At 37.2% G+C, this 26,655-nt stretch overlaps 1 protein-coding gene across 1 annotated transcript; it reads left to right on the top strand.

The window, feature by feature from the left end:
• The first annotated feature begins 22,024 nt into the window (after positions 1-22,024).
• LOC102958568 (olfactory receptor 8S1-like) lies at positions 22,025-25,012 on the top strand. Its single transcript, XM_007073070.3, has 3 exons — positions 22,025-22,060; positions 22,695-22,793; positions 24,060-25,012. The coding sequence occupies exons 2-3, from the start codon at positions 22,703-22,705 to the stop codon at positions 25,010-25,012; spliced, it is 1,044 nt and encodes a 347-aa protein (XP_007073132.3). The 5' UTR covers positions 22,025-22,060; positions 22,695-22,702.
• The last annotated feature ends 1,643 nt before the right edge of the window (positions 25,013-26,655 follow it).

Below are 26,655 nucleotides of genomic sequence, written 5' to 3'. Positions count from 1 at the left end.
GTATCTCAGTGTGTTTTGATTTGTATTTCCCTGATGATGAGTGATGTTGAGCATCTTTTCATGTTTCTGTTAGCCATCTGGATGTCTTCTTTGGAAAAGTGTTCTATTCATGTCTTCTGCCCATTTCTTTACTGGGTTATTTGTTTTTTGGGTGTTGAGTCTGACAAGTTCTTTATAGATTTTGGATATTAGCTCTTTATCAGATATGCCATTTGCAAATATCTTCTCCCATTCCAAAGGTTGCCTTTTAGTTTTGTTGATTGTTTCCTTCACTGTGCAGAAGTTTTTATCTTGATGAAATTCCAATTAGTTCACGTTTGCTTTTGTTTTCCTTGCATTCAGCAGCATGTCTAGTAAGATTTTGCTGCAGCTGAGGTCAAAGAGGTTGCTGCCTGTGTTCTCCTCTAGGATTTTGATGGTTTCTGGTCTCACATTTAGGCCTTTCATCCATTTTGAATTTATTTTTTTGTGTATGGTATAAGAAAGTGGTTCAGTTTCATTGTTTGGCATATTGCTGTCCAGTTTTCCCAACACCACTTGCTGGACGGACTGTCTTTTTGCCATTGGGTAGTTTTCCTGTTTTGTCAAAGATTAGTTGGCCATATAGCTGTGGGTCCACTTCTGGGCTTTCTATTTTGTTCCATTGATCTACATGTCTGTTTTTGTGCCAGTCTACTATTTAATGACTACAACTTCGTAGTATAGCTTGAAGTCTGGAATTATGATGCCTCCAGCCTTGCTTTTCTTTGTCAACATTGCTTTGACTATTTGGGGTCTTTTGTGGTTCCATACAAATTTTAGGATTTTTTTTTTTAACTTTGTGAAAAATGGTGTTAGCATTTTGATAAGGATTGCATTAAATGTGTAGATTCCTTTGGGTAGTACAGACATTCTAACAATGTTTGTTCTTCTGATCCCTGAGCACTGAATACCTTTCTGTTTATTTGTGTCATCTTTGATTTCTTTCATAAGTGTTCTATAGTTTTCAGAATTCAGATCTTTTACCTCTGGTGAGGTTTATTCTTAGGTTTCTTACGGTTTTTGGTGCAATTGAAAATGAGATCAATTCCTTGATTTCTCTTTCGGCTGCTTCTTATGGTATGTGGAAATGCAACAGATTTCTGTATGTTGATTTTGTATCCTGTGACTGCTGAATTCGTTTATCAGTTGTAGCAATTTTTGGTGGAGTCTTTGGGTTTTCTACAAAGAGTATCATGTCATAGTGAATAGTGATTTCTGAGGCTAGGACTTCCAGTACTTTGGTAAATAACAGTGGTGAGAGTGGACATCCCTGTCTTGTTCCCAACCGTAGAGGAAAAGCTCTCAGGTTTTCCCCATTGAGGGTAATAACTGTGGATCTTTCATATATGACTTTTATTATGTTGAGATATGTTCCCTCTGTCCCTACTTTGTTTAGGGTTTTTGTCATGAGTGGATGTTGTACTTTGTCAAATGCTTTTTCTGCATGTATTGAAATGATCATATGGTTCTTATCCTTTCTTGTTTGTTTGTTTGTTTGTTTGTTTTATATTTTCAGAGAGAGAGATAGAGCATGAGTTGGGGAAAGGAACACAGAGAGAGTGAAGGAGAGAGAATCTTAAGCAGGCTCCATGCTCAGTGTACAACACCTGAAGGAACTATTTTAAATTAAATTTCCCGCTTGACATGTTTAAAATCATATCAGAAGCTGGAATTTTGAAACTTGCTTCGATGTTACGAAGATTAAATTTTTTTTTTAACTCAGAACTAATGGTGACACTGTCACTTACTGACCATCTTTGGGGTCCCAGGTTATACAGGAGTCTAAATTAAAGTCCCTACTATGGGACGGCCCATGGTTAACAATAGTCATTAGAGTGGACCTTCTGGGATTCAACAGAAATCCTTGGGGTAAAAGTCAGGTTTGGTATTCATTTAATTCATTGGATTTCAGATTTCATTTTGTTTTTGACTTTGCAGAATCCTCTTTTTGCAAATTCAGAAATGTATATAAAATGGTAAGTTTTGGTTTTTTTGTTTTTGTTTTTAATTTGAGAGAGCAAGAGCGCTTGAGCAGAGGAGATGGGCAGAGAGGGGCAGAAAGAGAATCCTTAGCAGGCTCCATGCTTAGCCTGGAGCCTGACACAGGGCTCGATCCCATGCCCTTGGGATCATGACCTGAGCCAAAATCAAGAGTTGGACTCTCAGCCAACTGAGCCACCCAGGCACCCCTTTTAATATTTTAAAATTTTATTTTGGGGAGGGGGAAGAGGCAGATGGAAAATGGTACGTTATACATATATACATATACATACATATATATACATACATATATATATGTTTATACATAGTATATATGCTTATGTACTATGTCAGTCACAATGGTCACTGGAGGGTATCTAGGCTGCTATACAGCAAGAAAAGGGTATTCTTCAAATTCCTTTCTTTACCATTACTATTTCTTGTAAACGTGTTTCATCCACATATAGATTAGGAACAGTTTTTCTAATAACTGCATAATATACTTACATGGATGTACAGTAACTAATCTAATCTACTCATATTTTTAGGTTGTTTTTAATTGTTCTTACTAAATTGCTAATGTATTTTGACCATACACCTCTCATATATAGGTAGCTATTGCTTTAGGAATGATTTATAGAAGTAAAAATTCTAGGTCAAAGTCTTACACAATTTAAATTTTAACAGTTTTATTGAGTCATAATTTGTATATAATAACTATATAATTTCATAAGCTATGAGATATCTATATCCATGTCTATTCTATATCTATCTCACATAACCATCCTCACAGTAAATATAATGAACATATCCATCACTCCGAAATGTGTCCTCATGCTGTTTTGTGATCCTTCCTTTTCACCCCTGGCCAACATTCCAGTAATCTAAAAACTCTGTTATTTCTGGATCAGCTTCAAGTGACTGATTTTTTTTTTTTTTTTTACTCATTATGGGTTGTATTTTCCTTACTCTTTACATACCTAGGAGTTTTTTTTAATTTTTATTTTCTAATTTTATTTTTTAATGTTTATAATTTTTTAACATTAATTTATTTTTTAATTTACGTTCAAACTAGTTAGCATATAGTGCAACAGTGATTTCAGGGGTAGATTCCTCAATGCTCCTTACCCATTTAGCCCATCCCCTCTCCCACACCCCTCCAGCCACCCTCTGTTTGTTCTCTATATTTATGAGTCTCTTTAAGTTTTGTCCCCTTCCCTGTTTTTATATTCTTTTTGCTTCCCTTCCCTTATGTTCATCTGTTTTGTATCTTAAAGTCCTCATATGAGTGAAGTCATATATTTGTCTTTCTCTGACTAATTTTGCTTAGCATAATACCCTCTAGTTCCATCCATGTAGTTGCAAATGGCAAGATTTCATTCTTTTTGATTTCTGAGTAATACTCCATTGTATGTATTATACACATATACCATGTATGTGTGTGTGTGTGTGCACGTGTATGTGTGTATATATACATACATATATATATACACATATATATACACACATACACGTGCACACACACTATATCTTCTTTATCCATTCATCCATTGATGGACATTTGGGCTCTTTCTATACTTTGGCTATTGTTGATAGTACTGCTATAAACATTGGGGTGCATGTGCCCCTTCAAAACAACATACCTGTATCCCTTGGATAAATACCTAGTAGTGCAATTGCTGGATTGTAGGGTAGTTCTGTTTTTAATTTTTTGAGGAACCTCCATACTGTTTTCCAGAGTGGCTGCACCAGTTTGCATTCCCACCAGCAGTGCAAAAGACATCCTCTTTCTCTGCATCCTCGCCAACATCTGTTGCTGCCTGAGTTGTTAATGTTAGCCATTCTGACAGGTGTCAGGTGGTATTTCCTTGTGGTTTTTATTTGTATTTCCTGGATGATGAGTGGTGTTTCCCGGATGATTTCCCATCTGGTATTTCCCGGATGATCCAGTGGCCATCTGGATGTCTTATTTGGAGAAGTGTCTATTCATGTCTTTTGTCCATTTCTTCACTGGATTATTTGTTTTTTGGGTGTTGAGTTTGATAACTTGTTTATAGATTTTGTATACCAACCCTTATCTGATATGTCATTTGCAAATATCTTCTCCTATTCCATAAGTTGCCTTTTAGTTTTGCTGATTGTTTCCTTTGCTGTGCAGAAGCTTTTTATTTTGATGAGGTCCCAATACTTCATATTTGCTTTGGTTTCCCTTGCCTCCGGATATGTGTTGAGTAAGAAGTTGCTGCAGGTGAGGTCAAAGAGGTTGTTGCCTGCTTTCTCCTCAAGGATTTTGATGGCTTCCTGTCTTACATTTAGGTCTTTCATCCATTTTGAGTTTACTTTTGTGTATGGTGTAAGAAAGTTGCCCAGGTTCATTTTTCTGCATGTCACTGCCCAGTTTTCCCAGCACTATTTGCTGAAGAGACTGTCTTTATTCCACTGGATATTCTTTACTGCTTTGTCAAAGATTAGTTGGCCATACATTTGTGGGTCCATTTCTGGGTTCTCTATTCTGTTCCATTGATCTGAGTGTCTGTTTTTGTGCCAGTACCATACTGTCTTGATCATTACAGCTTTGTCATACAGTTTAAAGTCCGCGATTGTGATGCCTTCAGCTTTGGTTTTTTTTTCAATATTGCTTTGGCTATCAGGGTCTTTTCTGGTTCCATACAAATTTTAGGATTGTTTTTTCTAGCTCTGTGAAGAATGCTGGTGTTATTTTGATAGGGATTGCCGTGTCTAGGAGCTTTTTATTGTGATATTATGATACCATGTATTATGAATTTTACCCTGCCAGATGGTTGATATTTTTGAATTCCTAAAAGTATTATTGAGCTTTATTCTGGGAGTAGTTAGGTTATTTTCAGGTCTTGTTTTAAAACTTTGTTAGGTAAAACCAGAGTAGTGTTTAGTCAAGGTTTAATTTTCTCTGCCATTGAGTCAATACCCTACTGAATAGTCTAATTGATTGTGGAAGAAGTCACAAAGGTCCATGTAAAGGCAATTGCCAGACAGAGAAATAAGAAGAGTAGAGAGAGGGAACAAAACAACACAAACAAACAAAACTCAAATTAGTCTGTGACAGAAATATGTTGCACTTCTATACATTTATACATTCTTTAAAATATTTATTTTGAGAGACACACACAGAGAGAGAGAGCATGAGCTAGGGAGGGGCAGAGAGAAAGAGGGAGAGAGAGGATTCCAAGCAGGCTTTACTCTGTCAGTGCAGAGCTTGACAATGGGGCTCGTTCCTATGAACTGTAAGATCATGACTTGAGCTGAAATCAAGAGTTTGACACTTAACTGAGCCATGCAGGCATCTCCATGTCTATACATTTATAATGAAGTAGGAGAAAGGGAAATTAAGAAAACCACCCCATTTACACTTGCATCAAAAATAATAAAATACCTATGAATAAACTTAACCAAAGATGTGAAAGACCTGTACTTTGAAACTATGAGACACTGATGAAAGAAATTGAAGATGACACAAGGAAATGAAAACACATTCCATACTCATGGGTTGGAAGAATGAATATTATTAAAATGTTTATACTACCCAGAGTAATCTACAGATTTAAAGCAATCTTTATCAAGATACCAACAGAATTTATCACAGAACTAGAACAAACAATCCTAAATTTTGCATAAAACCACAAAAGACCATGAACAGCCAAAGCAGTATTGAAAAAGAAAAACAAAACTGGAGTTATCACAATTCCAGACTTCAAGTTATATTACAAAGCTGTAGTAATCAAACCAGTATGGTACTGGCACAAAAAGAGACACACGGATCAATGCAATGGAATAGAAAACCCAGATATAAACCCACAATTGTATGGTTAATTAATGTTTCATAAAAGAGGAAATAATATACAATAGGAAAAAGTCTCTTCAACAAATGGCGTTGGGAGAACTGGACAGCTATATGCAAAAGAATTAAACTGGACCAATTTCTTATGCCATATACAAAAATAAACTCAAAATGGATTAAAGACCTAAATGGATACCTGAAGCCATAAAAATCCTTGAAGAGACCACAGGCATATGTCTATCAAGGCAAGACAAACAAAAGCAAAAATAAACTATTAAGACTATATCAAAATAAAATGCTTCTGCACAGTGAAGGAAGCAATCAACAAACTAAAAGACAACCTACCGAATGGGAGAAGATATTTGCAAGTGACATATCTGATCAAGGAGTAGTATCCAAAATATGTAAAGAACTGATATGACTTAATACCCAAAAAGCAAATAATCCAATTTAAAAATGGGATGGGCAAAAGAGATGAACAGACATTTCTTCAACAAAGACATCCAGATGGCTAACAGATACATCATGAAAAGATTCTTGACATCACTTATAATCAGGGAAATACAAATCAAAACTATAATGAGATATCACCTCACACCTGTCAGAATGGCTAAAATCAACAACACAAGAAACAAGTTTTGGGGAGGATATGGAGAAAGGGGATCACTCTTGCACTGCTGTTGGGAATGCAAACTGGCACAGCCACTCTGGAAAATAGTATTTAGGTTCCTCAAAAATTAAAAGTAGAACTCCGTTATAATCCAATAATCACACTACTGGGTACTTACCACCAAAATACCAAAACACTAATTCAAAGGGATACACATACCCCTATGTTTATTGCAACATTATCTACAATAGCCAAGATGTGGAAGCAGCTCAAGTGTCCATCAGTAGATAAATGAATAAAGAAGAAATGGTGTATATAAAAAAAGAGAATACTATTCAACCATAAAAAAGAATGAAATCTCGCGATTTGCAAAAACATGGATGGAGTAAGAGAGTACAATGCTACATGAAATAAGTTGGTCAGAGAAAGACAAATACCATATGATTTCACTCATATGTGGAATTTAAGAAACAAGCAAAAGGAAAAAGAGAGAGAGAGAGACAAAGCAAGAAACAGACTATTAATGAAAGAGAAGAAACTGATGGTTACCATAGGGAGGAAGGTGGGTGGGGGGTGGATGAAATAGGTGATGGGGATTAAAGAGTACACTTAACATGATGAGCACTGAGTAATGTATAGAGTTTTTGAATCACTGTATTGTGTACCTTAAACCAATATAATGCTGTATGTTAACTATACTGGAATTAATTAAAAAATTAATAGGAAAACAAAAAAAAGTTCAAATTAGTTTGTAAGCCATAATTCCAAAACATAATAGGAATGACAGAGAAAAAAATCAATAATCAGAAGAGGAATAACTCTATAAGAAATTCATATTAGAACCTATTCTGAAAAAAAAATATTTTAAAAGATATATTTAAGACACTCAAAAGTGTTAAACAAAAGCATAATTTCCACTTTCAACAAATAGATAATTACTAACAAAAGCAGGAAGAAACAAAACATGATCAAAGAGATATAAAATATTTCACTAGTATTTTAGAAATGAAAAAATGTGACCAGTGAAATAAAAATATTAATATTTGAAATAAGCCCTAGATTGCATTTTATTATTAGACTACCTCAATGTTGCCAAAGACAGGACAATCATAGTGAGAAATTCATACATAATAAAGCACACTGACACAAGGATACTAAAGATATACATGAGTTATTAAGAGACTCCAGAATTCTTCTAGTAGAGGGATTTAAGGGAATCAAGGAAATGATAAAATCTGAAGAGGCAAAATCTGAAGAAATTATTGTAACAAATTTTGCATAATTTAAGAAAGATATAACTTGTCAAGTATTTCAAGGAAAGAGAAAAATTCACATTAAATAGAGTGAAATGGTGGATGACTGATGAAGAGAGAATTTCCCGTTGCAGCCCAGAGATAGAGAGCTAGAAAGAACGCTGCTCCTATCACTGCAAGAAGAAAATAACTGGACACACTGCAGATTAACAACTGCAATTCTTTCTTTTTTTTTTTAAGTTTATTTATTTACTTTAAGAGAGAGAGAGCAGGAGAGGGGCAGAGAAAGAGAAGGCAGAGAATCCCAAACAGGCTTCATGTTGTCAGTGCAGAGCATGACTCAGGGCTTGATCTCACGAACTGTAAGTTTGAAAGCTTAACCCACTGAGCCATCCAGGTGCCCCTGTGCTTCTTGAGCCCCTAAGCAGGTTACAGGGCAAATGGCTAATTTGAAATCTAGAGAGAGACAAACACCTGCAAGGGTAACAAGGTTTAACTAGGATAGATACTACTGAAAACCATCTAAACTGGTATGAAGAATAAATACAACATAATTTTTATCAATTCCCAAAGACTGAGTGTAGGCTAGTGTGAGAATATGAAGACTCTGGGGGCGGTAGACACTGGAGGTTCACACTTTCAGACTTTTCCTATGAGAAATGTAAAGAAAAAAGAGTACTGTAAAAAAGCCTCCCTGTGGTGGGGGTAAGGGAATAGCAGTCATTGCAGAAACTCCACCTAGACCCTTCTCTATTTCCTTTATGGAACAAAAACCTTAATCTGCACAGAGTATATCAAAACCTGTAGTTGAGGGCACTGGTAAAATTCTTTGCACCTTGGGGAAAATAAAAGAGGGGGGAAAGTGGAGTACTACCCATGGGAAAAGAGCAGGAATTTGTGCTAGACAGAGAAAAAATATACATTACCTGGGAGGTACAAATATAAGAATAACAGCAGCCTCTGGTTGTTGCCAGAGGTGGGGGGTTGGGGAATGGGAGAAACAGGTAGGGGTCAAAAAATAAAAAGGCAAAAATTCAATACTAAAAACCTTTTAAAGGAAAAATAAAACAATTACAGAAGAATTCCCATTAAAACCATGCAAGCAAGAAGACAGTGGAGTGAAATTTCTAAAGAGCTGCAAAAAAGAAATGGCCAACTGAGAACTGTGTACCCAGCAAAGATAACCTCCAAAATTAAAGAACAAATAAAGACTTTCTAGGCAAAGAAAACATGAGAGAATGTATTTCCTGAAGACCTAGTGTACATAAAAGTTAAATGAGGTTTCTCAGGTACATGGAATATTATATAAGCTAAGACTTTAGACTTATAAAAAGAAATGGAGAGTATAAAAAAAGAGAACAAATAAAGGGAAAATACAGTCTTTTATAAAACTTTAACTGCTCTAAAATTATTTTTATAGCAAGACAATTACAAGAGAGTGGCAGAATGTGGCAGTAGTATGTATAGTTCAAAGCATTGACACAAGTGGACACAAGTGACTCTCAAGATCCAGTGTAGCAATGTTGAAAAATTAAAGCCAATCAGAAAAAAATTGAAAGTTTTCCTTAGATAAAAACAAATATTTTTAAAGCAAAAATAGTAGCAGTGTGTTCTGTGTTCATATAATAGTGCACTGTGTGTTCACAGGTGAAATGCATGACAATGGCACAAAACAGAGAAAGGAATAATTGGGAATAAATTGTTACAAGGTCTTTATACTACACTTGAATTGCTATACCTATTATTTGAAGGTAGACTGAGATTATTTAAAAATGTATATGATAACGTAGGGAAACCATTAATAATTTTAAATGTGAGTGGGCTAAACAAATGGGTTTAAACACAAGATATTATATTGCACTACAAAACAAATATATGCTGTCTGTAAGAAATAAAATTTAAGAAGAAGACAATAATACATCGGACAAAAACTGATGAGAAAGATATACCATGACAGCAAAGCTAAAAGGCAACCTATGGAATGGGAGAAGATATTTGCACGACATATCAGATAAAGGGTTAGTATCCAAAATCTATAAAGAACTTATCAAACTCAACACCCAAAAAACAAACAATCCAGTGAAGAAATGGGCGAAATACATGAATAGACACTTCTCCAAAGAAGACATCCAGATGGCCACTGGATTACCCAGGAAATACCAGATGGGAAATCATCCAGGAAACACCACTCATCATCCGGAAAATACAAATCAAAACCACAATGAAATATCACCTGACACCTGTCAGAATGGCTAACATTAACAATTCAGGCAGCAACAGATGTTGGCGAGGATGCAGAAAGAGGATGTCTTTTGCACTGCTGGTGGGAATGCAAACTGGTGCAGCCACTCTGGAAAACAGTATGGAGGTTCCTCAAAAAATTAAAAACTACCCTACAACCCAGCAATTGCACTACTAGGTATTTATCCAAGGGATACAGGTATGTTGTTTTGAAGGGACACATGTACCCCAATGTTTATAGCAGTACTATCAACAATAGCCAAAGTATGGGGATGCCTGGGTGGCTCAGTCAGTTGAGCGTCCAACTTTGGCTCAGGTCATGGTCTCCCAGTTCGTGAGTTCAAGCCCTGTGTTGGGCTCTGGGCTGACAGCTCAGAGCCTAGAGCCTGCTTTGGATTCTGTATCTCACTCTCTCTGTCCCCCCACCTCTTGCTCTCTGTCTCTCTCAAAAATAAGTATAAAAAAATAGCCAAAGTATGGAAAGAGCCCAAACATCCATTGATAGATGAATGGATAAAGAAGATGTGGTGTGTGTGTGTGTATGTATACACACACACACACACACACACACACCCACTGGAGTATTACTCAGCAATCAAAAAGAATGAAATCTTGCCATTTGCAACTGTGTGGATGCAACTAGAGGGTACTATGCAACTGAGGGTACAAAACATATGGAGAACAAACAGGGTTACTGGAGGGGTTGTGGGAGGGGGGATGGGCTAAATGGGTAAGGGGCATTAAGGAATCTACTCCTGAATTCAGTATTGTACTATATGCTAACTAACTTGGATGTAAATTAAAAAATAAAAGATATACCAAGAAAAACAATGAAGAGGGGGGTGGATTATCTATACTAATTTGTCAAAGTATACTTTAGAATAAAGAAGATTATCAGGGACAAAGAGAGATATTACATAATGATAAAAGAATAAAATCTCCCCAAAAGGAATAGCTTCCAAAATGTTTATGGATCTAAAAACAAAGCTTTGAAAATATATGAGGCAAGGAAGTGACATCTGCAAGATGGAGGGCCAGGAGTTCCCAACATTCTCTCCCCACCAAAACCAGCAAAACAATAAATAAACAACTAAAATAGCTCAGAGAAAGTTCTGGACTACAAGGAAGAAGGAGAAAAAACTGCTGAGCTCAAAAATTGAGGATGGCCACATAGAAAAGCATAAGAAGCATTTTACCTGTGTTACCCTATCCCCTGGTCAAGAGCAGCTCAGTTCCAGGAAGGATCCTCTCAGGAATTTCATCCCATGGGGAAAGGGAGAGCAGGAGAACCCCAGCAAGCCTCACTGCTGTGGATGTCTGCATCCTTTGGTGCTAAGAACTCCCATGGTCTTCACTATTGCTTATCTCATCTGATGGAGGTGCCTGGAGTCCCCACCATTGCATCTCCTCCCTGGGGTTGGAGATGTTGCTGTGGTGAGACTTGCCCCAGGGGCCTCAGTCACTGCTGTGCCTCACTTTCTGGGATCAGGATGCCACAGTACCTTGCCACATATGGAACCAGAGCTGCTGCTTCTCTGCATCCTGCCACTAGTCCCAGGTCATAGCTTTGTCCTACCATTTCCAGGGCAGCCACTGCTTCTCTGAAGTCAACCCCTTGGGTCTCAAGTCACTCTTTGACCACCATTACTAGGGGCAAGCTGTCACTGCTCTGAGCCCTGCCCTCAGGTAACATGTTGTGGTTCTGACCTGCCATTCCTTGGACCCAGCCACCGCTGCTCTCCAATCTGTCACCTGGGTCCTGACACGTAGCTTTAAAGGACTGCCACTTGAAACATGTTCCTCTTGTTCTGCAACTGCTCCCTGGGCCAGAGTTGGGACTTGGACTCATCATCCACAGGTTGTGCTGCTACTATACCCTGTCCCCTGACCCAAGCCACTATTGTGCCTTGCAATTACGAGTGTGCTGCTACTACTGCATTTCTCCTTCCTGCCTGAGACACTACGACAAGGTCTAGAGACCCAGACCCTGGTTCCATGGGAGATTTGCAGATTCTCACACCTTAGACACCAGTACTAGTGCAGCAGCAAGTGCATCTGTGCCCCAGGACCCAGGCACTGTGATAGTGCTACATGTACCTGATCATAGGACCTCAACTCTGCTAGCACTTTGAGTTCCAGCGTGCCAGATCAGGCAGAAAGAGGGATCCTTTTGATTAGAACTTCCTCCCATGGGCAAAAAGGGGCAACAAGAAGATACCAGCAGGTTTCTTCTTTGAGACTACCAATAGCCATAGCCACCACTGCCATCCACAGGAACTCCACAGTCTTGGACACAGAAGACTCCCATAGTCTGTGCCAATGTTGACTTCAGATGATGGAGCTGCATAGAGACTATGCTGCTGTGCCCTCCCCGGAAGCAAATACACTGCACTCCACCCAACCAGTGCCATTGTAATGACATTCAGATGAAGATATTCCCCACTGAAACCAGTCCAAAAAAGCTGGAAGAGTTGACTGCTTCCTCAAATTTGTAGACATCAATGCAGAGTCATCAGAAACATGGAAAAGGAGGAAAGATGACACCACTAAAAGAACAGAGTAGTTTTCCAGCAACTGATCTTCCAAAAATGGAGATCTGTGAGTTATCAGAAAAAGAATTAAAAATAGTTATTTTAAGGAAATTAACTGAGATTCAAGAGAATACAGATAGACAACTCAATCTCAGGAAAACAATGCATGAACAAAATGATAAGTTAGTAAAGAGCTAGAATCAGAAAAGAACATAACAGAAATTCTAGAGCTAAAGAATACAATGAGTAAAATGAAAAATGTAATAGAGAGCTTCAACAACAGGCTCAATCATGCAGAAGAAAGAATCTATAAACTGGAAGACAGAACTCTTGATATTATCCAATCAGAGGAGAAAAAATAAATTAGAATGAAAAAGAGTGAAGAAAGCCTGTATGAATTATGGGCAACTAACAAAAAGAGAAGTATTTGCATTATAGAAGTTCTAAAAGGGAAAAGAGAAAAAGGGATAAAAAGCTTACTTGAAGAAATAATGTACAAAAATTCCCCAAATCTGGGGAAAGATATGGCCAACCAGGTACCCAAAGCTCAAAGATCTCCAAAAGGATACAACCCAAGGAGATCTTGACTGAGATTATAATCAAGTTCTCTAAAATCAAAGACAAGGAGGGAATTTTAAAGGCAGCAATAGAAAAGATTCACCACATATGAGGGAATCCCAATAAGACCAACAGATTTCTCAGCAGTTACCTTCCACCCAGGAGAGAATGGAATGATATATTCAAAATGCACAAAGTAAAAAAATTGTCAACAAAAACCACTTTACCCAGCAAAGTATGTTGTTCTTCATAAATGAAGGAGGGATAAAGACTTTCATAGAGAAAAAAAAAACTGAGGGAATTTATCATCACTAGACATGCCTTACAAAAGAATGCTAAAGGGAAATAAAAATTCTGAGACAAAAATGAAAACACAACATATCCATATGGGAAGACCCATAAGGCTGCTGGAGATTTCTCAACAGAAACTTGGCAAGCCAGAAGGGAGTGGCATGATATATTCCAAGTGCTGAATGGGAAAAATCTGCAGCCAAGAATACTCTATCCAGCAAGGCTATCATTTACATATTTATTTATTTTTGAAAGGGAGAGAGAGAGAGCACAGGCGAGCAGGGGAAGGGCAGATGGCAGAAGAAGAGAGAGAATCTTAAGCAGGCTTTACACCCAACCCAACACAGGGCTCAATCTCATGACCATGAGATCATGACCTGAGCCAAAATCAAGACTTGGCACTTAACCAACTGAGCCATCCAGGCGACTGTATATTCAATATAATCTTAATCAAAATTGCAGCAAAACTTTTATGGAAATTGACAAATGTTCTCAAATTCAATTTTAAATTTAAAGTTCCACAATAGACGAGATAACTCAAAAAACAACTCTAGAGTACTTTGTCAGATTTCAAGGCTTGTAAAATAAGAGTAATTAAGACAATGTGGAATTGGCATAATAATAGACAAATTGAATATTGGAACAGGAATTGACCCATATGTATATGCATTTGATTTACAACAAATGTACTAATATAATTTAAGTGGAAATGAAGATACTAGATTGTTTGAATATCCCATATAGTATAGCCTACTTCACGCCATACAGAAATTCAGTTTTCTGTGTTGTAATCCTATTTGTGACTAGTGAAATAATAAAGCTTTTAGAAGACTGCCTAGGAAAGTATATTCATGATCTTGGGAAGGGCAAAGATGTTTTGAAGAGGAAACAAGAAGTACTACTTATAAAAAGATAAAAGTGCCTAATTGTACTGCATTAAATTAAAAATTTCTGTTCATTGAAAGACACATTTAAGAAAGGTAAAAGAATTCATAAACTTTGGAATATATATTCTCAATACAAATGGAAAAATTTATATTTTTCACCAAACAGGATATACAAGTGGCCAGTAAACATGGAAATTTCCTCAACATGATTGATACAATGTAATTAAACCACAATGAATTTCTACTTCACATGCATCTGATTTGCCAAACTTAAAAAAAGGACTAACAATACAAAATATTGATAAGAATGTGAAACAACTGAAACCTTCATATGTTGGTGCTGAGCATGCGGTGTTACAAACACTTTGGAGAATAGTTTGCTAGTTTCTACTAAGACCGACCATATAGTTATGCTATGTCCCAACAATTCCTCTTCAAGTAATATACAAGGAAAATTAGTGTGTACATCTACATAAAAGATTTTTATACGAATGTTCATAGCAGAGTTATGAATACTTGCTAAAAAGTGGAAACAATTCAAATACCAATCAACAGAACAATGGATAAATTGTGAAATGTTCAAAAAATGGAATATCATAAGATTAAATTTCAAATAAGTGGTAAATTCTTTTTGTACTTTATCTGTCATTGCTGTGTGTGTGTAGTAGAAGTATATGTCCAATAATAAATGCTTGCTTGGTTTTCATTGGAAATCTTCATTGCAATTGGTGTTGACCTGTGCCAGCACTATTTGTACAAGAATACAGAAATTATTCTGACTTACTTTTCCTGTCACTGTACTAATTTAAATACATTGGCTTTAGGTTCCATGTCTTCTCAAAGTGATTTTGTGCTGCAGCTGTAGACACATGCAGTTTTCCTGTCCTCCCTCAAAGATGAGGAAGTCTCCTTTCAGAGGCCAAATGACTTACATGCATGACTCTGATTTTATTTGTTCTCACATTCCCCTTTATATGTTATGCAGCATGAAATTAACATTGTTGAGTCACATAGTCAAATAGATACCTCACACAGTCAAATACACAACAGTAAGTTGATATAACTGAGAGGTGGAATATGTAAACTATCAAATCTAATTTCAAATTTGTATCTCTGATATTGATGCAGAAATTGCAATATGGTGTTCTAGACTACAAAATAACTAGCATACATACCCATAGGTACAAACATTTTTTTGCTCAGTATAGCACTAATTATAATAGATTTGAATCTATTGAAGCTTGGAATCAGCTTGAATAATTATCAATGGAAGAATGGTTAAATTATGGCAGATATGTATTATGAATATCACATAGGCATAAAGAGGAAAAAGCTGGATATTGCATGTAGGCATGAAAAGACCTCCAAGTGTTTAATTAAGTGATGAAAACAAGCTGGAACATACATATGGATCTCATATATGTACAGAAAATGCCTCTGAGCATATCTGCTAAGCCATTATATCTAGGTAAGGTGGTGTAGTGTCTATTGATATGGCAGGAGATTGTTTCATAATTTCTTATGTAATGAAAGACTAATGAAAAGCAAGTTTGTCTTGTTTTTACTCATTTGACTCTCCTGATATTCAGCTTACTTGTATTTACAAACCTATTTCATATACACATGGGAAGATGATCAGGAGATAAACTCAACACTCCTCAGCTTCCATGGAAAATCCCAAGAGGAGTCATCCACCTTGTATTTGGCCTGAGGGAAAATCCTGGCTTCCTACACGGGGACCAAATTTTCTTCTCCCTCCTTGTTCCTGTGGAGCTCTCATCAGAATAAGAGAATTTGTCATTCAGTAGTTCAAAGTAATTGCTTCAAACCCAGAATTTCCAAAGATGTTGCATAATAATGTCCCCTGTTGCCCTCCCAAAAGTTCTTCTTTTTAGTTAATGAGTCCAAAGTCAAACTTCTAGTGTGACTCCAGGGAATGCCTAACATTAGCCAGCTGTCTCTTAGGCTCCTCATTCAGTCCTTCAACCCATCAACTGACAAAATCCAGCTGCCTGTCTCTGATTGGTTACATAAGAGGATTCATTATTTGGACAGTGCAAACAGCAACGTATTCATAATAGAGGAAGTGGACAAATGATTAATCAGGATTAAGAAAGATGAAAGAAAGTGCTCAAGTGAGATGATCCTCAAGCAGAAATTAGAAAAAGTTTCTGAAGATTTATCTACAGGGTCTTTTGGAGCCTGGGTAAACATACTTCTTTTTACTCATCCAGCTTTTTAGACTGTAAGTTATACCTATTCACAGAGTTGAGTAGTTGTGGTAATCCTCTCTTTATGGAAATCAACTAAACAAGGATGGCTTCACTTGTTAATGCTGAGCTCCAGAGTACAAGCCAAGGGCATAATAATGTCCTTCCTAAATTCTCTGATGGTTTTGTTCCTTCTGAAGCTACTTGAACTACTTTATTCTCCCTTCTCTCCTGCCTTCCCTCTCTTTATGCCTTTCTAAGATACTTCTGATTCCTCTCATCTAAACTCTTTTTTCACTGTCCCAGAGCTCTCCTGCAATGCTGTTTGCTCCAGGATGACTAGTTTTTAGGACTAGTTCCCTAAGATGTCTTTGTCAGCTTCTCAAATGTGCTTCTTTTCCTCATCCTTTGGAATGTTAAGCATTTAAGATAAATTTAAAACTGAGTTTGTTAAAGCTTTTATTTTATATAAATTACCCAATTAAATTATTATGACGCTGCAAAGTGGGTATTGTTATCCCCACTGTGTAGATGGGAAACTTGAAATTAAAAAGATGAAACTTCTTTTTAAGCTCATGTGTCTAGACAGTAGCAGATCTGGGATAGGGCCCCACATATGTCTGCCTCCAATGAGATCTTCATGCCTCTGCTGCTTCTCTTTGCCTTTTAGCATAGAGCTTGAATTTTTTCAGGGTCTTGAAAGGTTGGGTCACTGAGATTACCACCCGAACAGGTAAGAACACCACACATATTTCTAATTTTTATAGATTAAAATCTTTCAATCCTGAACTCCAGAGAGTTGCACTTTTTGGCAGTTAAAGAAATAAATCACAGAGTTTGTGTCAAGTAAGTTATAGATTTGTTTTATGTAATTTTAGGAGTTGTCAGCATTTTCTTAAATATCAATACTATAAAATAATATCTTTAAGAAATGCATACATTGTGTAGTGCCTGGGTGGCTCAGTCGGTTGAGAGACCAACTCTTGATTTCAGCTCAGGTCATGATCTCAGCAGTTGTCAGATAGAGCCCATAGTTGGGCTCTGTGCTGAGGTGGAGCCTGCTTGGTATTCTCTCTTTCTCTCCCTCTGCCCGTCCCTACTCATGTGTGCATTTGCTCTAAATAAATAAATAAATAAGTAAAAAGGGGTGTCTGGGTGCCTCAGTAGGTTGGGCATTCGACTTTGGCTCAGGTCATGATCTCACCATTCCTGAGTTTGAGCCCTACTGTACTGAAACTCAGAGCCTGGAGTCTGTTTTGGATTCTGTGTCTCCCTCTCTTTCTGCCCCTCCCCCACCAGTATTCTGTCTCTTTCTCTCTCTCTCTCTCTCAAAAAGAAATAAACATTAAAAAAATTTTTTTAAATAAATAAACAAATAAATAAATATAAGAAAAAGAAATGCACACATTGCAACAAGTATATTTGGTGGGTCTTGCTTTCTTAAGTGGAAGTCTTGCCACTTTGTCTTCATATATGTGTGTAAAACTAAGAAGTAAATAAAGTCAAAACTGACTGTGTAGTATATAGTACATTTGCATCAGTAGACTTCTAATTCTTTCACAACAGAAGTTGGAATTATTGTCAGCATAAACTTACCCATTGCTGGCAATGTGCATGATTTCGTATGTCAACATAAAACAATAAACGAAAGAAACTCAATCAATAGGATACTTGCAAAGAAAAAAATCACAACATTGTAAAACTCATTCAGATCTCTATTTGTGAAGCAACTACACAATCATTTGTTTATAAGTTTCCAGTTCAACATTTTCAAATCTATATCTGAAAATTAAATTACTTAAATCATTTAAAAGTCATCAAGGCAGCCAAATAGTTCAGTAATTCAAGGTGTGTTTTTCATTTCTGTGTTTGACTTTAGTTGCTTCTTTTGGACCATTCTGTTGAAAATATGGCTTTAATGCTGTTAACTAAAGATCTCAAGGTACAACTATGTTGGCAGTGAGGGCTGACAGAGCGAGCACCACAGGTTGGGTACTTATTACACCTGAACATTAAAACAATTGGTCCAGCTACTTGGTTGACATGTGCAGGGCAAATAACTGGTTGGATTTCTTCCTTAAGCAGCTGATTTTGCATTGCATTAACAGAATGCTAGATTCTCTATTGTTTCAATGATAGGGATTTGAAGTACGATTCCTCAGTTGCTTTTCTTTCTTTCCTTTTTTTTTTTTTAAGTTTATTTATTTATTTTGAGAGAGAGAGAGTGTGAGGGAGGGGCAGAGAGAGGGGGAGAGATAGAGAATCCCACGCAGGCTCTGCACCATCAGCACACAGCCCGACTGGGGCTTAAACTCACAAACCATGAGATCATGACCTGAGCTGAAATCAAGAGTCAGATGCTTAATGGACTGAACCATCCAGATGCCTCTCCTCAGTTGCTTTCCTATTTTGGTCACTTTACCTAGTATATATTTTCCATATGTTGGTCAAGTTCTATATATATATTGTTTTGTTTCTCACAGAGGTGAGAATTCACAACTTTCATGTAACAAAAGGAAAAGCACACAAAGACTTGTTTTAATTATGTATTTGAATACATAATTTTTTTGGAATGTGTTTGGTGGGTATAGAGAGAGTGTGTTGTAACCAAGAATAACATTTTATTATCAGATTTATATTGCAAACACATGGTCTTGTAACTAAGGGAAATACACTGTAACTGTATTCTGTACATTTTTGTATTTTAAGGTATATCATTTAGCTTTAATTTGATTTTCCACAGTGGAAATGTCTAAGTAAAATTTAGTCATTAAATTTGTGGGTTTTTTAATTCAAAAATTTTAAAAACATTTTTCATTAAAAAAAGTTGTAAACAAAGGTGCCTGGGTGGCTCAGTAGATTAAGCATTTGACTTCTGCTCAGGTCATGATCTCACGGTTTGTGAGTTCAAGCCCCACAACAGGCTCCATGCTGGTGGCATGGAGCTTGCTTGGGATTCTCTCTCTCTGCCCCTCCCCGATTCATACTTGCTCTTTCTCTCAAAAGTAAATAAATAAACTTAAAAAAAAATTACACTGGGGCACCTGGGTAGCTCAGTCAGTTAAATATCCCACTTCAGCTCAGGTCATGGAATCTCGTGGTTTGTGAGTTTGAGCCCCACGTCAGGTTGTGTGCTGACAGTTCAGCCTGGATCCTGCTTCAGATTCTGTGTCTCCCTCTCTCTCTGCCCTTCCCTGGCTCAGGTTCTGTCTCTCTCTCTCTCTCAAAAATAAATAAATACTAAGACATTTTTTAAAAATTTTAAAAAATAATAAACACACTGGAAAGTTGAAAGTAATATGATAGTATAACTTTTACCTAGATCCATAAATTGTTAGCATTTTGCTACATATACTTTATTAACTTACATTTATCTATCATCTATCTCTCTATGTAATTTGATCTGCTGAATCACTTGAAAGTAATATGACATTGTAACACCTCACTCATGAGTACTTAAGCATTCATCTTCTACAAATAAGGATATTCTCTTATATAATCACAGTCCCATTGACAGACCTGTGATGATTAACAATGATTCAATAAATATCTAATAATTGAGTTTGTGTTTTGACAGATGGGATTTGAAGCCTTTTGAAATGTAGGTAGTGCTTCCTTGTCTTCTAAGATTGTATTTCACCATCATTCTTTTTGTGCTGCCCTTATGGGCAGCCTTATCATCTTGTTCATGCTTGTAGGGCAAATGTGACTGCTATAGGGTACCACAGATGTGAGGTAGTAAGCTTTGTCATTTGGTGCTTTTCCTGGGAAGCTGGAACTGGAAACTCCATAAGAGGATCTTAGTTACTATGCAACGTATATAGCTAGTCCTCACTCATGTGAGCCACTCATGCGGAAAAGTACTGTTCAAAATCTTGACAATTGATTGCATAATAGGAATCATTGTGATTTGTATATAAATCCTCGGGAAATTATACTGCAGTCTAATTTATGTAATAATACTATTGATTTCCATGTTTGTTTAGTAAATCTTTGTGAAACCAAACCAAACCAAAGATCTCCCTTAACCCACCCCAGAGCACATGAGATATCTAATCGGTCAAGGAATGGGACATAAAGCAAACCAGAACACATGAAGAAAATAGGCGATGGTTATCTTTGGCACCTCCAATTTTGTGTTTTCCCCTAATGCCAAGTGCCCTTAAAAATCATGGGACTACAACAAATACCATTTAGAAACGTGTGTCTTCATCACACAGACTGGCTTGTCTTTAAAAAGTAGTCTCTCATTCAGTCATTCATTCATATTTTTCACTGTCATGTTCTGAGTAACTCTTATGGGCTATTTATTATGCTTGGTAGCCTTCGTCTGATTCTGAAATTAACATTTCTCAGGGAACTTTTACTTTGGGCAAGAGCCAACTAATTTCCTCCACATAATGGTGTTAATATCTAGAAACAAACCTATTATATTATATTCCCAGAGCTGTTTACTTTAAATTTTGAAATAGAGATTTAAGAAATAAATCAATAATGGTGATGTTTCAGGAATCAGCCACAATAAAAATGCTTTAATATAAATTTTAAAGTACCTTACTGAGACGACATTGACAAAGAAAAAGCTGTATCTGTTTAATGTGTAAATGTGATGAGTTTGGAGATAAGTATACATCTGTGAGACCACCATAACAATCTATGACATAAACATGTCCATCACCTTCAAAAGTTTCCTCCCACCCTCTTTATTTATTATTGTGATTTTTTGTGTGTGATAAGAACATGTAAGATCTACCCTCTTAGTCACTTTTAAGGATACAATACAGAATTACTAACTATAGTCACCATGAAATATGGTAGATCTCTAGGACTTATTCATTTTGTGTAACTGATTTTTTACCCTTTAATCCATTAACTAATCCTAATTCATTAACTACCTAATCCATTAACTACCCTAATCCATTAACTAATACCTCCCTGTTTTCTCCTCCTCCCAACTTCTGGCAGCCATTTTCTGGTCTCTGCTTTTATGAGTTTGACCATTTTAGGTTCCTCATATAAGTGTTATCATGTAGTATTTTTCCTTCTGTGTCTGGATTATTTCACTTAGCATATAGTCCTCTAATTTCATCCATGTTTTTGCAAATGGCAGGATTTCCTCTTTTTCTTAGGGCTGAGTAATATTCTATTACATATATATATATATATATGACATTTTTTAATCCATTAACCTGTCAATGGACTCCTAGGTTGCCACCATGTCTTGCTACTGTGAATAATGTGACAATGAATATTGGAGTGCAGATATTTCTTCAAGAGGAAACTTCTTCAGCAAGGAAAGTCCTTCACCATCAGCCAGGCCAGAGATTCTTGGTAGGCTGGTTGGTGGGGACCATGAGCAGACTGGCTGATGGGGTATGTGGGCTGGCCTTGTGCTTTGTGCTGGAGTTCACAGGCAGGCAGGTAGTGCTGGGGTATGTGGCAGGTAAATCTGGGGCTGGCATCCATGGGTATGCTTGCTGTCTCTTTTCCCCATGGGAGAACTTGTGGGTCAAGGATATCTTTTTTTGTGCTTTACTATGCTGAGTTGTGAGAGGGTTGATACGGGTAAAGGTATTTCTTACCCTTTCAAATGTGTTTCTCATTTCTGTATTCCACTAGGGTGCTATAATGTCTCACCTGGATTCCAGATCTTTCATAAAGGTATTTTCATCCATAGATGGTTGTTAAATCATTGTTTCTTGGGGTGATAAGGGCTGGGACCTCCTATTCTGTCATCTTACTGATATCACTCCTTAATGTTATTTTTAAAAGATTGTTCTGAGAATCTCTAAATAATGTTAAAGAAGAAACTTAACTGTGAAATTAAATTGTAGCATTGACTTTTATCAGAATGCTTGCCTCTTTGCAAGGTGTTGCCTTGATTCAAGGTTGGGATTCTCTCTATATAGTTCATGGAATCTTTGTATCTAGTTAGTTGGACTATGTTTGTTGGTAGCCAAGAGAAAGGGAATTCCTTTGTATGTGCTGTCTCTGAAATGATACAACACCAGCCTCACTCCTGGCTACTGTGAACCCTTACTTAGGTTCTCTTGCTTTGTTCTGGGGGCAACGGGGTGATCTCAGAATGAGCATTGGGAGCCTCCATGCATAATATTGCTATATCTAGAGAGTTAAAGAGGAATAATTTAAGATATTATCTCCTATACTCTGAACCCAAATAACTATACGAAATATCTAGATATTACCCGCAATTTATTGTTTTACATTGCTAGTGTTGAATCCATCATAAATGTTAACATCCAATATATGATTTTCTACTTCTCCCTTAAAACAGTATTCTTAATGTTGACTTCACGAGCTGAAGAGTCTTATTACTTACTGGATCTGAAAATATTGTTGCCACAGAACAGTGTACTACCAACTGAGAATTCAGGTAATTAGGTTTTGTTCCTTATGTGGGCTGGGAGGCATTAATTGTTCAGTTAGTAAATGACAACATGATAGATTCCTCAGTCTTTACTGATGAAGTAAATGAAGTAGTGTTCAATTGGAACAGCCAGAGCCCGGAAGGGCCTCCAGTTTGAGGCAAGAATATTGAACAGTTTTATTGAGACTCAGATGACGTTTAGAATATCAGGCCACTACAGGGATATATGTACAAGTTTCAAAGTATGAGGAGAAAGTTTAGATAACCATGTGGGGGCCTTAAAGCCTGCAATAATAGCAGAGGTAGGAATAGTGACTATGTAAATTACCGGATATATGATTTTTAGGATTAGCATGGTGATATAACCAGAGCATTGTCTTATCACCTGGGTACAGCTTCTCATGAGCCATTATAATCATAGCATTGCCCACAAAAGCCCACCTAACACATCACTGGACATCATGATCTAGGCTATCAGTTTTTGAAAATGTATTATTACTTTGTGAATGTATTTTAAAGTTTAATTACAATATGATGCCATTAAATAAAATGAAGGAAATTTAAAGTTAGAATAATCCAGAACAATCTAATTCCACAGCCAGTTTCTAATTCCTTGGTGTCTTATTGTCCTCCTATCCTCTGATAGTTTCTTACACTTCACCTTGGCCCCTTTTCTCAAGATTGTGCTTTTTATCATTGTCAATACCTTTATAATTTTATCATTAATTTTATCATTTTAATTTTATCATTATCAATACCTTTATAATTCCTTGTGTGCATGTGGGCATGCTCACACACATACACATGCACAACCAATGATCTCATTTACACCTTATTGAAAACAAATGGAAGCAGTCAAATGGAAACTCACTTCTTGCACTCTTGACCTTCTCTCTTAGACATAGAAGTGACAAAGTATCCCTGCTCTTACCTAAGTCCTTTTACTCTAGACTTAATCCTACCTCATTTTCTCGAGTAATTCACTCCTGCAATCTTCTTTTCCACCTTCTTCTCATGTCAGGAAACTTCTTTTCAAATGTACCATCTAAACCACATAAAATCATTATAGCTCCAGAAAAGACTATAATAAAAAATAGGACCATGGCTTATTTAAAATATCAATGGCAAAATGGCGGCCAAGAAGTTAACTTTTAAATACATGAATGTGGATTGTGGGACTTTAGTGAAAAGATATTCACGTAGAGTAAGATCTAGGTGCTGGGGTAAGTAAGAGGCACTGAGAGACTTTTGGTGGATCTTCTTGTTTTCCAGAGAGAACACTTCTGTATATGGCAATGAAAAACTACAGTGCTATCAGTGAGTTCATTCTCCTTGGACTATCTATTGACCCCAGTATTCAGGCCATACTCTTTGTGCTGTTCTTTCTGATTTATCTCTTAACTCTGATGGGAAATTTCTTGATGCTGCTGGTGATTAGGGCTGATTCTCACCTCCACATGCCCATGTACTTCTTTTTGAGACAACTGTCCTTCCTGGACCTCTGCCACTCATCTGTCACAGTCCCCAAGATGCTGGAGAATCTACTTTCTGAAAGTAAAACCATCTTTGTAGAGAGCTGCCTGGCTCAGGCCTTCTTTGTATTTGCCACCGGGGGCACGGAGGCCTGTCTGCTGGCTGTGATGGCCTATGACCGCTATGTAGCCATCAGCTCCCCTCTGCTCTATGGCCAGGTGATGAGCAACCAGCTCTGTGTTGGGATGGTGTGGGGTTCCTGGGGCCTGGCCTTTGTTGATGCTCTCATTAATATCCTCTTGGCTGTCAATTTAGACTATTGCGAGGACCAGACTCTTCCCCACTTCAGCTGTGAGCTGTCTTCTCTCTTCCCTCTGTCTTGTTCTGATACCTCGACCAACTTCACACTCCTGCTGTGCTCCTCTGTCTTGCATTTCTTTGGAACCTTCATTATGATTGTTTTTTCCTATGTTCGCATTGTCTCCACCATCCTGAGCATCAGCTCCACCTCAGGCAGAAGCAAGGCCTTCTCTACTTGCTCTTCTCACCTCACTACTGTGATCTTGTTCTATGGCTCAGGTTTCCTCAGCTATCTCTTGCCAACTTCAGGCTCCCATCTGGCGATGATGCTCTCCTTGCAGTACAGCGTGGTCACTCCCATGCTGAACCCCCTTGTCTACAGCCTACAGAACAAAGAGGTGAAGGCAGCTATGGGAAGAATGTTCAGAAAATATTTTCATTCTCTCATGTAGTAGACAGAAGATTATGACTGAAGGGAGACTGAATTATTATGCTACATGATCAGATAATGGATTTTAAGGAGGATTTCTTGATTGTCCATGATGCTAGATGCTATAGGGAATACAGTGGTATTTATTTCCTTGAAAATGCTTGTGAAGAGGACAGAAAACTGTTATCTCAGGATGACTCAGGTTCAGTCTTATTCAGGAAAGGAGAAATGAATCAGTCTTCTTTTTGAGGGGTCATTTTATAAAAATGTTGATTTATTTTTCATTTCTATGTGGACATCTATTGCTATTGGTTAATCATTACTCTTTCACACTTCTTCAAATGATTACACCCAAATCCTCAGGAAGACTAGTTTTCTCAAATTGATATGGGTCTGTAAAGTGGGGTGATCCTATAATCTAGAATAGGCTAACTTTTCTACCCCTTTCTCCTGACAGTGCATTGAGGCAAGGAGTAAAATCAAGACCCAAGTGAAGTTATTTAGAATCTAACTCTAGGAAGTTCAAGTACTTAGCAGGAATAAACAACAAGAAAAGACAGCATTTGGAAGAGTCGATCTGACTATAGTGCCTAAAGAGTCCATGAAATCTGGCTCCCTTAGCAGTTGTCCTTCCTGAAGTCATATTTTAAACAAATATAGTGACAATAGCTAATTCATTACATTTCTTTCTTTTTTTTTTAGTTTATTTATTTATTTTGTGAGAGAGAGCAGAGCATTTGTGAGTGTGGGAGGGGCAGAGAGAGAGAGAGAGAGAGAGAGAGAGAGAATCCCAAGCTGGCTCCATGCTCTCAGCATGTGGAGCTTGATCCCGTGAACCGTGAGATCATGACCTGAAATCAAGAGTCAGATGTTTAACCAACTGAACCACCCAGGCGCCCCCTAATTTGTTACATTTCTTAACTCAAGCCAAGAAGTGTGCTAAGTTCCTGTGATAGGCAGACTAGTCCCCCAAAGAGATCCTCCTAATCCCTGGAAACTATTAATATGTTATATGGCAAAAGGGATTGGACAGATGTATAAAGTTATGGACTTTAAAATAGGGAGGGTATCTTGGATTATGCAGGTAGGCTCAGTCTAATCACATGAATCCTTAAAAGCAGGGAAGCTTCTCCAGCTGTAGGCAGGAACAATGCAGCAGAAGGGAAGGTCAGAGATAATATAAGCATAAGATAAACTCAGCCTAGCATTGCTGGCTTTACTCATGGATGCAGGCTATGAGCCAGAGATTGTATGTGGCTTCTAAAAACTGAGAACAACTACCAGCCAAGAGCCAGCAAAGAAATAGGAACCTCATTTCATGGAATTCATAGAATTGACTTCTGCCAACAAACTGAATGATGTCTCCTCCAGATCCTTCAGGTAATGTCTGTTGGCTTGATTTTGGCCTTGTGTGACCAGTGGAATCAGTTGAGCGCATTGAGATTCTGACCAGAACTGTGAGATAATATATTTCTGTCATTTTAAGATACTAAGTTTGTGATAATTTGTTATTAGCAGCAATAGAAAATTAATATATATTACCTATATTACCTTACCTTTATTATCCTACTTAATCATCTCAACAGGTATGAGATAGTTTTATTTAGTTTTCCTTTACCAGTGAGGAAATGAAGATATTCACCTGTTGAGGGATTCATAGCAAGG

Source organism: Panthera tigris, chromosome B4, assembly GCF_018350195.1.
Source record: "Panthera tigris isolate Pti1 chromosome B4, P.tigris_Pti1_mat1.1, whole genome shotgun sequence".
Taxonomy (NCBI): Eukaryota; Metazoa; Chordata; class Mammalia; order Carnivora; family Felidae; genus Panthera; species Panthera tigris.
Note: the sequence above shows the minus strand (reverse complement) of the source record. Positions and strands in the feature narration are given on the sequence as shown.